Genomic DNA, 15706 nt, shown 5'->3' on the forward strand with positions numbered 1-15706 from the left:
ATTTCTCATGGTAATTCCAAAATTCAAAAAGTTGTAACAATTAGAAGTTTTTTAAAAGTTTGCTGCCAAACTTATTGGATGATAAAAGTGACCTGAACAAATGTGAGGCCACTAATACAGACTTTATTTATCCCACTCAGGGTTAATATTCATTCTTTTTGTCACAGAAATAATACATTTGAATACAGGATACTGTCCCAAATTGTATTGGGCTGAGAGTGTTTTACATTAAATGGTGCCTGTGCCAAATTACCTTTATAAAATAAAATATGTGTATACATTCCGAAACATATCTGGCCCCAAGGTTTTAGATGAGGCATTGTGGACATGTATCAACACCTACACTATTTCTTTATTTTACATTTTAATAAAATATTATCTTAGTTTTGAAGCATTTGGCATAAAGCACAGTAGGTAAACAGATGTCTCTTTTTATCTAGAAATTTTGGAGAATAAAGCATTCTTTGTATGTGCCTTTTCCACACATTGATGCTTCATACGTTCTTTACCCATAAAACTGGGATAATACTACCTACCTTGTGGAGTTGTTTAAAGAGCTAGTGTAACAGGATCCAAACGCATGAGTATTTTAGTAAATGTTAGTCATTATAAATCTCATCCCTTCAATCAATAAAGCATTTTTTAAAAAGCATTTTGGATGAAAATTTTTATCTTTTCCCGACTTCTGAAAGTCCCATGAAAATAAATGTCTCCCATGTTGATGAACGCGAGAGAAATAAAGAAAACCAACATTTCTTGAGAACCTAGCGTGTACCTGTTGCTTTTAATTCCATTAGATGAATATTTCCCCCATTTTCCCAGATACAGAAACAAATTCTGAGATGTTCAGTAGCATGATCCAGGACACCCTCCAGAAGTGGGTAGATTTACTTCTCTCTGAGAGATATGTCAGAGACAGCAGATAAAACGTATCGTCAGGGTGTCGAAGACAGTCATCTGGGCCTTTCTAGCATACTTCCGGTTAACTTCTTAGTTGGTTATAAGCATGTTGTTTTTCCATTTGTGCTATCAGTCTTGCAAAGGTAAAGACATATTGCAGACTCGAAATTTCTAATCATGCCTTTTAAAAAAATCTGCCTCCCCACCAGTCCCTACGAAAAAATACTCCCCAAAGTCACCTCGCCGCTCACCAAAAAAGAAAGACCTCTGGGGTAACGTCCATTTAGCCCGTCATAAAGTCTAATGTTCAGATAAAAGCTGGAAACAGTATGTGTTCATTCGATCGGGACTGGGAGGAGCAAGAGGATGCAGGAGTGAGCCAAGAGCCTGCTAGTTGCGGCCCTGAGCGTGTGGGAGGGAAGGCTTCGCTCGCTGTGAGAGGGAATTACCTGACCCCAAAGAAAATCAAGTTTATTGTAACTTGACTAGTTAAACAGCAATGTAATCCGGTTCTTCAATTTTTGATGTAGATACTGTAAATGAGGGGGGATCACATTTTCTCCCTTCCTTGCCCAGAGAACACGTTTCTGCGCAGCCGGGCAGGAAACGTTCCCAGCCACGGGATAAGTCGCCCGCTTGGAGGGGGCGGGGCGGGGGGTGGTGAGAAAAGGAAAAAAAAGAGACAAAGCAAGAAAAACAAAAACTTTACAAGAGCGGCTGGCCGGAGCCCCGAGGAGCATGGCAAGTTTCCAGTTTCCTAGAAGCAGAGACCCCGCCCCGCCTGTGCCGGTGGGCGTGGCCTCCACTGTAGTATGCTAATCATCCTGCCCGCGCGGGTGGGCTTGGGCTCCACTGTATGCTAATCATCCTGCCCGCGCAGGTGGGAGTGGGCTCCCCTGTATGCTAATCATCCTGCCCGCGCGGGTGGGCTTGGCCTCCACTGTATGCTAATCGGCCTGCTCGCGCGGGTGGGCTTGGGCTCCACTGTATGCTAATCGGTCTGCCCGCGCCGGCGGGCGTGGCCTCCACTGTATGCTAATCATCCTGCCCGTGCTGGCGGGCGTGGCCTCCACTGTATGCTAATCTCCTGACCGCGCCGGCGGGAGTGGGCTCCACTGTATGCTAATCGGCCTGCTCGCGCGGGTGGGCTTGGGCTCCACTGTATGCTAATCGGCCTGCCCGCGCGGGTGGGCTTGGGCTCCACTGTATGCTAATCATCCTGCCCGCGCCGCGGGGAGTGGGCTCCCCTGTATGCTAATCGGTCTGCCCGCGCCGGCGGGCGTGGCCTCCACTGTATGCTAATCATCCTGCCCGTGCCGGCGGGCGTGGCCTCCACTGTATGCTAATCGGCCTGCCCGCGCCCCCGACGCCCCCCACGGCCGCGGAGAGGTCCCGGGCGCAGGACGGCCTGGCGGGTAGCGGCTGCGGCGCGCTGCTCCACGCTGGCCCCGGCCTTTGTTCTGGGGCCGGCGCGGAGCCATGCGCGCCTGACCATGGAGCTGGAGGACTCTGGCGGCGTGGTGCTGACCGCCTACCATTCGTACGCCCGCCCGCAGCCGCCCGGCGCCGAGCCGCGCCGCGCGCCCCGCGCCGCCGCCAGCCACCCGCTCAGCAGGTACCCAGAGCCTCCCGGGGGGCGGCCGGCCGCGGGGCTGGGGTGCATCTGGAAGCTGAGTTTTCTCCGTGGGCGGACGACCACCGTCACTTGAGGGTGGTTTCACGTTTTGGTGGGCCAGATGAGGGAGCCTCCTGTTCTTTGTACAGTCCTTGACTGGAAGTGGGAAACGACCAGCTCAAGTCCTTGGCTAGCAGAGATTAGCAGCGGAGTTTTATGCTTGGTACGACTTGATGATAATAGGTGCCTCATTTCAGCCATAGTTGCCATAAAGTATTGGGGAATTTTAAAACCTTTAACACGAAACAAGCAGAAAATGAAAAAAAATTAAGATACATTATTCTAAATCTTCAGAATACTAGTGAGAGCTTCTTTAGTAACTGCATGCCACCTAAATTAGAATGTAGAATGAGAGACTATAAAAAGTAAATCTCAGTAGACTTTTAAAAACTATTTTATTTCTAGATGTTAAAAACCTTTCAATTATGTGTATACATCAGTGTCATTACTGCTGATGTCAACTCTGTGCTGTAAATGCAGTTATGATATATTTCCTTTGGGTCAAAAAACGTCTATAACCATCTCACTATGTGCATTATAGATTTAATAAATCAGGGATCAAGACCAAAGAGACTTTTATTAACTAAAAGAAATATGTTTAGGTGGGTAGACAAAAACATTACTATAAGTGAGATGGTTTGATATCTTACACATATTTAGGGGAAGTTTTGTTTGTTTAAATGTTACCAATCATCTGCTACCGATCCATTGATGACCAATTTTCTTTACAAGCAGGCAGCTTGACTGGTGTGCTTTTTCATTATGTTTATTTTTAATCATTTCTTTTTTCTCATGCTTTTATCATAAGTTATGTGGTAATGATCACTTTTGTTTCCTAATTGATTTGTAAGGCTTTCAACAGATTGTGACTTTATTTCAAGGAATATCCTTTTGGCTAATATCTGTGAGAAGAACAAGCTACATTGGCATGAGATCTATGTTGGGCTTGGCTAACAAAGAAAACATTGTTTCTTTCAAAGAGTACAATTTCATTTTTATATAAAGACAATGGGAAAATAACATATTTCTTCCAGCTTTAGGAGTTGTGCACATTATTTTAAAGACAACTTGAAGATACAAACTTGCATTAATCTTTAGGGTATTTTCTTTTCTAAACATAATCATTGGCTATAATTACTCATATTATGAGTAACTAGGTAGATAATTATAAGTAATTTTGATGAGAAGCGTGGGCCAGATTTGCACATTTTGTAAATGGTTCTGGTATAGCTGTCCCAGCAATAACTCCCAGCAGCTGTCTAGGAGCAGTGGCCAGATTGTGCCATTTGGGTTATCCGAAACTACATCTGCTTCCAAAGCAAACTGGAGGGAGAAGTTCTATTAACTCAGCATGTGTTCTTGTGGAATGATAATACATGAAAGCAAAGGAGTTGCATGTTGCAGCTAGTGTTTAACTGTAAGGTTGCCAATTAGGTTTAGGTTTTTCTAAGTTTGCATTTTTGGCAACTGCTCTTCACTGTCTCTGTAGGAGTCTTTGTGCCACTCGCCCTCTGAGGCAGGAGATATACAGACTCGTCTGCCCCCTGCAACCAGGGAAGAATAGCATAACTCCTTGTTTCCCAGTAAAAGCAATAAAAAAGAGGTTCCTGTATTTACAAGGAGCCAGAGGACACCACACCATTAATCATGAAGCTGATAACAGAAATAATCAGGCCCAAGTTATTAACCTTTGACTCACTAACTACTGATCAATACTTCCTTTCAAGCCAAGATGCAAGATTGTATTGTTCTACTTCTGAAGAAAGCACTCTCTCTTTCAAGAATTCCCTTTCCTTTAAATTGCTTATATATTTGTAACATTTGTGTGGAGTAATGAACAGTATAGAACTAGGAAGCATGGACTATTTATCTGACTTTCTAAGTTCTATCATTCTTTAGCTCTTGGTAGCGTAGCTTCAATTAAAAGCAAACTGTTTTCTTCTTATTTTCCAGGCCTCCACTATACCTGAGTTTATGTGTTTTGAGTTTTTTGGGGTCCTATTTCTCCCAGTAAAATATCATATAAGCTCTCTCTCTTTGTATTTCATTCATTTTTTTCCACTATTGTATCCCAAGTGGCTACAGCAATATCTGGCACATTGTAGTAGCTCAGTAAATATCTGTTGAATAAATCAATGAATTCCTACCAAAATTATAAAATGGCCAAGATAAAATGGTGGAATTTTTAACAGCTGGACCCAACCTATTTGCATGTACTAAGTGCCAACAGCACTTTAGGAGATGCAAAGATAAATGAGACACAGTCCCTGCCCTGAGAAGGTGACCGTTGACCTCTCATACTAATAGAATTTTTAGAAAAAAGATTAAATAAGTGGCAATATTTCTAAATCAAGAGGCTTCAAATATAAATCTGGATTTCCAGCTTCCCAAGAAAGAAAAATCGTCCAGCACTTCGGGCCTGCACTGCTGCCTGCCTGCACTGGCAGGAGCTGAGTAATGGCTACCCCCTTACGTGGGCTATGGGCGCTCTTGTGTCACGTTCTCCCTGATGCTCTTCAACACTGAGGCTGAATGTCCATTGCAATTTCTCTTTGGGCCTGCCCATTGTATTTTATTAAAGTAGCCAGTAAAAGGTACTTGTCAGTTACTCAGGCTTGTACTCAGATCGCCAGACCCTGGGCATCACCTACACCCAGCTGCTTAGAATATAGGCCATCATCAAGGAAGCACCAGATATGTTAGCTGTATTATTACTGCTATTGCTTTTAATCACAGTTGTTATTGACGTAAAGAAGAGAGTAAAACATTTTTAGTAAACTATCTATTTGACCAGTAAAAAGTGCCATGTAATTCCAAGGCGGGGAGAACGTGTACTAAGTATCACTTACAGAACCAGCTGCCTGTCTCATGCTACTTTTAAAACTAATTAAATCTATGCATTCCGTTTCTGATCCCTTAGATGAATACAATTTGGAGGGATTTAAGAGATCCCTCAAGATAAAAACAATTTGGAAAGATTTAAGAGATCACTTGTTCTTATCTCATTTTATAAATAGGTTAAAACTATGTACTCCATTGGTTAAAACTATGTATGGAACATAATGAATGAAACCACCTGAGATCATATAATGCCTTTAGAAGGAGTTGTGTGTACCTAAAAGATTCTAGGTTGGGATAGATGGACAATAAGTCATCTTCAGATTTAAATTCTTTTTTTTTTTTTAAATCACTATTTAGGGCCGAGCCCGTGGCGCACTCGGGAGAGTGCAGCGCTGGGAGCGCAGCGACGCTCCCGCCGCGGGTTAGGATCCTATATAGGAATGGCCGGTGCACTCACTGGCTGAGTGCCGGTCACGAAAAAGACAAAAAAAAAAAAAAAAAAATCACTATTTAGTGTAGATAAGTTAATATTTTGGTCTTTAATATACACATTATTCTTTGTTTATCTCATCCTGACAGTACTGCAAGTTCAGTAAGTTGACAATACATGTTGAGCTAGTAAATAAGAGGAGTTAATACTTCTTTGTTCTTCTGTTTTTGCTCTTTAAATTTGCATGGAGAAATCTGTTGTGGCATTTAAAATAGTATTATATTTCCTTTTGAGACTGTGGGATTTCCCCCTCTGTGTTCCTTTAGGAATTGTTTCTTATTATTTTCCTACAATATCTATAACCATATTCCTTGATTCTAATAGAGCACAAGGATGGATAGATAGACCTGGTTTTTAATTCTCCTAATTGATTCTATTTTCTCACATTATTTCTATCTTTTAAAGTTTTCTTAAGAATTAATCTAAAGGACTCTACAAAGTCTACTTTTTTGCTATGACTTAACAGTAGCATGACATATTAGTAACATAGAATTTCAAGTTACTTCTTTGGAGTTGAAAGGCAAGAAAACCATCAAGATTCATCCCCTCTTATCCCCAATACACACACATTCACACACAAACCTGTCAGTAGTTAAAGCAAGAACTTCAGTCCTTCAGAGGAAGGTTTAGCAGACGTATTTTGATCTCACTTATTTTCCATTTGAGTCAACTAATCTGATATTACAGCAAAAAAGTATAATTTTGGGGTTGATGGACAATTTAGGCATATTCCTGATTAGGAAAACAAAGCACCTTGTTCTGTGTTTAGTGCCATTATACGTATACCCAAAAGTGGCAGGAAGGCCTAGACCAGGTGTCTGGTGCCTTTCCAGATCATGGGGGATCCAAACCATTGTGAAGTTGATTTATGCAGCAAAGAGACTCACGAGTAATAAGTATTTGTTAGGAGGAAAGAAATACCTTATTTCAAAAGCATTCTGTGCTTACATTCTATTGTAAAGGATGAAAGAGAATGTAGAACTATAAATTCTCAGTTCTATTAAAATAAATGACTAAAATTGTCTTTAGAATCATGCTTTTTAGAGAGGCTAAGCTTCTATTCACAATCCAGAGTGAGAATATTGATGTACATACAGTTTTGTTTATGAAATAGAAGGTAGCTGAAGATATAGTTAGATACCTTGTTTTTCAAGGATTTCCTGAGTTATCCACAAATAATAATGTACCAAATTTTTTGGTGAAGGTATAGTATAAAATGGCCATGATTATGTCTGATGTTTATCTAGTTATACCATTAACTTCCTGAGGGAGGATGAAAATAGAGGAGGGAAAGAGCCACCTCTTCCTCAAAAACAAATATAGAAGCTGACCAAGGTTATCCTAGGAATTCTAATTCTACAGCAGTGTTTAAACTTTTGTGGAGGGATATTGTTTCATAACACCATAACTGTCCTTTGTAATGAGAATAATTTGATTGAGATGGAATTAGTGAGGAAAGTACATTTTTTATTTTGAGGAAAAACTGAGTTTATCAACTTTTAGTGAGATTTACTGGTACCTTTCTGGGTTGAAATTAATCAATTAAAAAGACATTTTAAGGTGCCAATTCTTACTAAATTAGGCATTTATATAGAGCTATATGAGCTCATGTACACATACACAGGGACACCAAATTCTGGGGGATAGTAGTAGGTATACTTTTTCTAGAGGATTCAGAAATAGTAATGGAAATAGGATTTTTACGAGAGAATGGGTATTTATAGGGCATTCTTTAAGTTATGGTTGAAACCAGAGTTGGTGTCTCCAGTTTCTTTTTACAGTGGGATCCCTGCTGAGTGTGGATGCCTCCATGTGTAGAGCTGTTGGAAAACATCTGGCACATTTCCTTTGATCCTGTCATTTGGCTAAACATTTGGCCAGTTGCTCTGTTCATTTTTAACCTGCTCATTTCTCCCTGATCTTTAATCACTAATGTATCCACAAAAATTCAGGGAATTTAGGGTTTTGTAACATCACCTTCATGTGGATGAAGATGATGACTTTTTCTTACCTTTTTATTTTGATGTAATTTTAGACTTGTAGAAAACTTGCAAAAGTAGTACACAGAGTACCTGTGTAACTTTTACCAGATTTGCCAAATGCTAACATCTTGCATATTGTCAAGAGTAAACAAATAAACACTGTTCAGTACTATTAACTAAACTATAGATTCTATTCTGATTTCACCAGTTTTTCCACTAGAATTGGAATTTTCCAATTGTACAGTTGAATCCAGGATCTCCCACTGAATTTAGTTATGTCTCCTGAGTCTACTCCAATCTGTGACAGTCTGTCCTTGTCTTTCATGACCTTGGGACTTTTTGAGGACGGCTTGATGAGTTTGGAGGAAGTCCCTCAATTTGGGTTGGGTTGTTGTTTTCTCACAGTTAGATTGAGGTTATGCATGTTTGGTGAAAATTCTGCAGAAGAGTTGTTGGGCCCTTCTCCATGCATCATATGAGGGGTTACATACTGTGGATATGTGTTACTAATGTTGATGTCAGGTTTGATAACCTGGTTAAGGTGGTGTCTGTCAGATTTCTGTACTATAAAATTACTATTTCCCCCTTAGTAATTAATAATTATCACTGGGCAGATACTTTGAGACTATGCAAATATCCTTTTTTCCTCCAACTTCCCTTTACTGCTTTTAGCATCCATCTGTGGATCTTGCAGTAAAATTGATTACTGTGGTGTTCTAATGACGATTTTCTGTTTCTCTCATTTCTTCTACATTTCACTTAGTTTACATACTATTAAATACACATTCAGTATTCTTTCTGATTTTATTGTTTTTACCGCCTTTGTCTTTAAGAAAGTCAATAAAATATAATCAAGCATCAATTTAATCTACTGGGTTGTTTTGTTTGTTTTTTGGGGTTTTTTTTTTGACACAAATTACAATAAAATGGTTTAATTTCACCTGGTCTGAGTTCAGGAAAACTATAAAGATAAATTCTCTAATTTGTAAAATTTCATTTTTTTGGAAGCAAAACTTAATTACAGATTTAAGAGAAAAAAAAATCAGGAAGTTGTTAAATGATGTGTTAAGAGAGTGTAGTTGTTCTGAAATCCTACTTTGCATGGAGAGTATTGCTGTCTTTTATTTTTTTAGAACTATTTTTGTACCCTATGGAAAACATTTTCCTCTTACCTGTGTTCTGGAGATGTTACTTGAACATCTGCTAATGTATTTTAACTAAAATAAACATTCTAATTTGCATATAATGAGAATTTTTTTTCTCGTTCCCTTCTCAAACCAAATAATTTCATTTCTGAAGTAATTGCCAGGCTCTTATTTCCCAGCCATATGGTCCCTAGATATTAGTTCTAGCCAAGAATAAAAGTAAAATGTTATGTAGCAAAGCAAAAAAGGCGAATGGAATGTTTCTCAGAAGAAAGTTTTGGAAAAAATTCTATCCATTTAAGCAATAGGCTTTGTTTTGTTTTTAAGCTTCTTTGGATGAAAATATAAAGTCAAGCATACTCTTAAATAATGTAGAAATTAACTTTTTCTTAATGAATATCATCAAGACAGCATGATTGAAGGTGTTGTAGTAAAGTAAAGCACCTATTGAGATGTGTAAGTTTGCTTGCCTTACTGGTAAATAGCCTATATTGGTATATTGTTTTATTCTTTATACAACTTAAATTATTATTTATTGCTGTTGTTATTTCCCCCTTATTTTCAGGCAGCCCTGCATGTCTTTAGCAGTACTTCTTTTCTTTCTAATATTGTTATTTTTAACATGCTTTATAACTTACTTTTGATTAATTAAGCTTGTTAGAACTGCTGGGAAGGAAATGCTGTTCAAAGGACAAACATGTATTATCTTTTGTTAAAGAATTTGACAGCATTTATTTTGATTTCTTTTGAGTGTTTTTTAGATTTGCTTTTAGTTTCTTGCTGTGTTCTGCTTACTCAAGTAGTGAGATTTGCATAATGTATCATTCTGTATCACATGAAGTTTCATGTATCCATTTCTTTGTGATTATTGTAGGATGGCCACCAAAACAAAATAAAAATGTGTCCAAAAGCTTCAAGTTGCTTTATTCTCTAGAGTAGGTAGTAAAGAAAGCAGGTTGCTTTACTATATATTCATCGACTTAAATATCTGGGGTTTATGACACATTCTTTGAGTATCCAATGTGTTATGTCATTCTTTAATAAATGAATATTATAGAAAAACTATCCATTTGAAAAGTGCCATGTAAATCCAAGGATGGGAGAACATATACTAAGCATCACTTAAGAGAACCAGCTGCATGTCTAGTGTTACTCTTAAATACTAATTAAATCTATGCATTCCATTTCTGATCCCCTAGATGAATAGAACTGCACATAAACACACTACAAAGGACAGGAAAGAGAAACTGGAAACAAATGACAAAGTAGTACGTAGTATTTTTCAAACGTCAAACACTTGGGATGTATTTGTCCTATTTTAGTAATTCTAAGTTGTGGTACTGATTATCTTTTATGTATAAGAAATAAATCTTTATATCTATTTAAATCTGTGGTAAGCCACAAAATTTTCTTTTGCACATCTGTAACATATAGAGAAAAGAATTCTTTTGAAGTCTCCCGCTTAGTATTCATTTATGAAAATCAATTTAGAAAACATTGACCAATTCATTTGCCTTTAAACAAACACCTACCAATGTATTTGCCTTTATACAAAGGTCCACCAATGCCTTTATGTTTTTGCAAATCAGTAGAGAAATATGACAGGTGCTACAAAAATTTATACATCCTAAAATGAATGGCATTACAACTAATAATATGATATTTGATCTCTTTACTCCTCATTTTTCCCCTCATCCTTGCTACCACACTTAAAAAATTTATATAGTAGCCACAGCTAATGACAGTGGTTGAGGATAAACAAATATCTAAGTGGCAAGAGATGAAAAGCAAAACAAAAGAAATTAAAGAGTTCTCACCATCCATCGGTGAGTTCTCACCATCCATCGGTAAGTTCTCACCGACCGTAACAAGCTACAGTCTACCACCAAAATGATCATTTGGTAATTACTCATGCACGACTATTCTGTGATGTTGATTCTTTAAAAAAAAAAAAAAGAAGAAGAGTCCTAGCTTTATTGAGAGCTTACTGTGGGGCACCCACCATGCTAAGAGCTTGACATGTATTATCCCATTTAATTTTTACAACAGTTCTATGACCTAGGAAGAAACTGAGGCACAGAGAAGTAGCTCAAGATCATACAGCAAGTAACAATAGATAGTCCAACGTAGTCTCCTACCAAAACTGGCGCTTTTAACCTGTTATTTAAATCTTGTATCATTATTTAATACATTATGGATTTATTATTTTTCTGCTTCAATTTGCTTATAGGTTTATTGAGAGCAGAGACAGCACTATTGTGCCCCCCTTAGCAACCAGCAATAACAACTTTCACGTAGTAGATGTTATAATTATTCAGTTTTGATGTAGCCTTTCTTTTTGCAAACATTTCTATTCTGTTTTAATGAAATAGCATAGAGACAGGTTAAATATGAATGGATATAAATAATTTATTTGAGAAATTTTATCACTTGAATGAAGTTCAAGGATAGGAATTTTTTTTTTTCATTTAAAAGCTGTATTCTTATCCTTCATGCAGTTTTATTCAAGTGGTAATATTTTAAACTAGACAAAATGTAGAAAAGTCATTCAAATCGACCGAGAAAGTAAAATCCAAACAATAGGTAACAGGAAATCTTCCTGTGGTTCTTTCTTTCTTTCTTTCTTTCTTTCTTTCTTTCTTTCTTTCTTTCTTTCTTTCTTTCTTTCTTTCTTTCTTTCTTTCTTTCTTTCTTTCTTTCTTTCTTTCTTTCTTTCTTTCTTTCTTTCTTTCTTTCTTTCTTTCTTTCTTTCTTTCTTTCTTTCTTTCTTTCTTTCTTTCTTTCTTTCTTTCTTTCTTTCTTTCTTTCTTTCTTTCTTTCTTTCTTTCTTTCTTTCTTTCTTTCTTTCTTTCTTTCTTTCTTTCTTTCTTTCTTTCTTTCTTTACTTTTGGTGAAGGGGAGAGGGCAATTTGTAATCCTTTAACACTTAGGTTCATGTTCTTAGTATCTGTATCTTAGAATTTTTCACTTTAGTTTTATTAATTGCTTTCTTTAACCTCTTAAATAGATTTCTGTGATTAAAAGTATATGTTTCATTTAATTCCTTGCAACATGATTTATAACACAAGAATGCTTAATGCAAGCTGAGGAACAGTGCTCCAGGAGAATTAATGGGGCCTTCCTCTTTTCTGTCTCAATATTTGGTCAAGTTTTCATCTCATCCTTACAAAGCCAATCAAGAGACCAAGTCAGGTCCTAGAGTGTGACTTTGTGGAGATCAGTTCTATTCTAAATCTTGCTTGAAAATGTAGGATAAGATAAGATAGGTTCTGGAAATCTGGACCCCTGAGTCATCCCTAGTCTCCCACATTTAATTTAGAAAACTAATCCTGGGCTCATCTGAGTCTGGACTCAAATCCTCTGGAGAGGTCGGAATCAGCATGGCCTCCAGGTTCTGGGTGCCTGTTCTTATTTTTCAAGGTATTCGTTTTGATAAAGCTTGGTTCTTAGGACACCAGAGCTGTAGAGACTGGACAGTCATTTAGTTATGTGTCAGCAGCGGTCTGGGATTCTCTGCTAACTGCTGCGTCCTCAGGAGTGTCGTCTCACTTTTCCTATCCAGACAGGGAGTTCAGAGTGTGTTGCTAGTAGGACCCAACCTTCATGGACCCCAGTCACGAGCGAGGACTGCAGGGAATGATGTCCATCCTGCAAAGAGCCTGATCGGGGATAACTGACCCTTGAGACAGCTCTGAATTTTGTGCTGCTGAGCCCTGGTCACTGCTCCGGTCTGCAGCATCCACCCGAGCGCCACAGCACGGGCTACTGTGTTGGGGAGCAGCTAGGCCAACAGCGAGGAAAACATGGGACAGGGGAAAACTGGCTGCCTCTGTGAACTAGAGAAATGTGGTGTCGATTATGGGAATGGCATTTCCTCAGCTTCCTTTCAAACACTATTACAGCTACCCATGTGCGTTATCTTACTGAGTGTAACTTGGAGAATCTGGAAAACATACTTGCTGTGACTTTTCATTGGCATCTTAAAGAAAAACATTTACTGACCTCAACCGTAAGCAATTAATGGGGGAAAAGAGCTGACTGTAAGTTTCTGCAGATTGTTTTGAAAAACAGAGGATGCCTGGCCCTGTGATTTTTAACATACCACAACTTCACTCCTCTCCCTCTGCATTTATGAAACGCTGTGATTACAAGGTCGACTTGGCAACAGTTTATATAAAATCTGAATTGTGCTTAGTTGCAGAAAGCTCCACGCTGGAGGACTCCCACCTCTTCCAGTTGCTGGAAGCATGTAATTGGAAAAAAGCAGGCCGTCCCTGGGTGTTTAAAGCTGTGTCATCCTTTGTGCAGCAGTGAGTCAACACCAGCTAAAACAACATGAGTCACAGCTTCTAAGAAGCCCCAGAGAAGCTGATTTTGATTATATCTATCCTAAGCAAACATGATACTCTTCTTATCCAGACACTAAAAAAGTTCTCATTGTGGGAGTTAAAAAAAATTAGCACCAGTTCTTTTTTGAGTTTCTGGGAGTGCTTTGCTACACAGAGGGCTTTTAAAATGCATTTTAAACTTTTTTTTTTTTTTTTTTTTTTTTTTTTTTAAGGCTTGCCAGTAAGGGGATCCGAACTCTTGACTTTGGTGTTATAAGGCTGAGCTCTAACTGACTGAGCTAACCAGCCTGATGAAAATGCATTTAAAAAAGGAACTCTTCAGTTAACCAAATCTTACCCCTGTACATTCTCTGTCTTTTTCACTGCCCCACTCCCAACTCTGTCTATACCCCATTCAGCTCATTACTATTTTAATGTGGTTTAAGAGCTATTGGATTAGAATACATAAAATCAAAATCGTAATCTTGTAACTTCCTTGTTTATTCTTCCTCAGGATCCCCAATCTCTTTATTCCTTTAGAATGTAAAAGTTGGTTTTAAGGTGAACCATGATGGGGTTGAGCAATGGTTTAGAAGACTAATACAGTAGTTGCATTAAAGATGATGGGGGCCTAGACCAGATTGTGGGAATATGGATGAAAGGGGAAATGTATTCTTGGGGAAAACAAGCAAAGAAGTTGGTATGATTTGGTGATTAAGTGCATGCTGGGAACTAGGAAAAATGACTTGGGTTTCTGGCTGCCAGTGTTATTAACTGAAATTGGGAATTCTGGTGGATGAGCAAATAGTGGAAGAAAACGATGCATTTAGTTTATGAAATGTTGAGCTCTGTGTTCCTGTGGGAGAACGACGTGTGTCTGCCCAGCAGACAGTGACTGTGCAAGTCAGAAGCTCAGGAGGGTCATCAAGGCTGAAAGTTCTAAGCTGTTTATTCGCAGGAGACTTCAGCATTTGGGGGCTGGTTAGAACTGGGACTGGATGAGATCTGGCAGGAGAGAGTAGGGTCTCCATAGAGACAGCAGTGGAACAAAGATGGAAACCTGAGGAGCCATGCCAGTTAGGATGGGGCAGGGCTTGGGAGCCTGCGTCGGAGACCGAGAGGACGAGAGCGTTCCAGAAGCGAACGCATCAGGCTCAGAATGATCGAACCACCACATCAAGAGTAGTTAAATGGCCAGTAAGGTAAAAACTGAAAACCACCCACTGGATTCAGTAGTTGGATATAAGTGATGATCTTTGCTACACGGGGTTCAATAGAGTGGTAGAGGTGGAAGCCAGTTTGCTACAGGTAGAAGAGTGAATGTGAGGTAAGGAAATAAAGGCTGCAGGTAGAAACGATTCCTTCTCAAGCCTGAGCTTATGGGGAGGAAACGAAAGAGAAGAGGCAGACTGAAGGGGGGAGCTTTTAAAACTTACCCCGAAGAGCTGAAAATGTAATAAACGTCAAGAAAGAAACCTAGCATTTCTAAAATGTAGGACTTAAGGTTACTTCTCCCACTTAAGATCCTTTAATGAGACATTTTTGCTTATGTGCTGAAGCTTTATCCTTAGTCCTACAATAGTATGGAAGCATTGTTAAGACAGGAGAATCGTCTGTTTTCTTCACTACTGAATCCTTAATTACCTTACTCCCTTCCCCATCAAAGGTCCTGGCATTTACTAGGGACTTAACAAATGGTTGCTGAATGAGCATAGTGGAGCCTGAAACGTGGAAATGTGACTTCGCCTTAGTGGGAAACCATCAGGGACATCTTCCAAAACCTGAGCATCGCTTCCTTTACGAAGTCTTCCCTGAGAGAGAGGATCCACTAAATTATCCTTTATTCACAGGATAGCATAAACTAAGGGCAGTATGCTATAAAGTGAAGGATAATTAATACAAATCAAAACTGGCAACAATTGTAAATAATCTTACCTTAACACATAAAACTGAGTGAAGCATGGATAGATAATTAAGGTAAATAAATCCTCCAGTGCTTTAAAGATTAAATTTTGTTTAAGGGTCATTTCAGTCATGAAAGCAAGAAGAATTTAAGCTCAGGTTCTAGCAATAAAAAGTGAAATTGATCAAACATTTATTGAGCCTCTGTATGCCATACGCAATATCAGGTGTTAGGTCTACAAAAACAGTTAATAGCTTGTCCTTAAGTGAAAATAGTGGATGTTTTAAGGATCAATTTCAGCTGCACCCAAAGTTTAAATTCCCAAGCATTTAGCTTAGTGGCCCAGAATGGTCACTTAATATTTGAATGGTTGAGTAAATGAATGAGTAAATGATTGAGGAAAAATGCATGAAATACTCTGAGAGAGCAGAGAAGATGTAAC

The 15706-nt window shown here is 38.7% G+C and overlaps 1 protein-coding gene across 1 annotated transcript in view; it reads left to right on the top strand.

Annotated features, from left to right (window-relative positions):
* Positions 1-2393: 2393 nt before the first annotated feature.
* ARHGAP28 (Rho GTPase activating protein 28) overlaps positions 2394-15706 on the top strand; it is a 175284-nt gene continuing 161971 nt past the window's right edge. The window contains exon 1 of the mRNA XM_063076624.1: positions 2394-2515. Coding sequence (XP_062932694.1) covers positions 2394-2515 — 122 coding nt within the window. The remainder of the gene's footprint in view (positions 2516-15706) is intronic.

The sequence above is a fragment of the Cynocephalus volans genome, chromosome 13 (assembly GCF_027409185.1).
Source record: "Cynocephalus volans isolate mCynVol1 chromosome 13, mCynVol1.pri, whole genome shotgun sequence".
Lineage (NCBI taxonomy): Eukaryota > Metazoa > Chordata > Mammalia > Dermoptera > Cynocephalidae > Cynocephalus > Cynocephalus volans.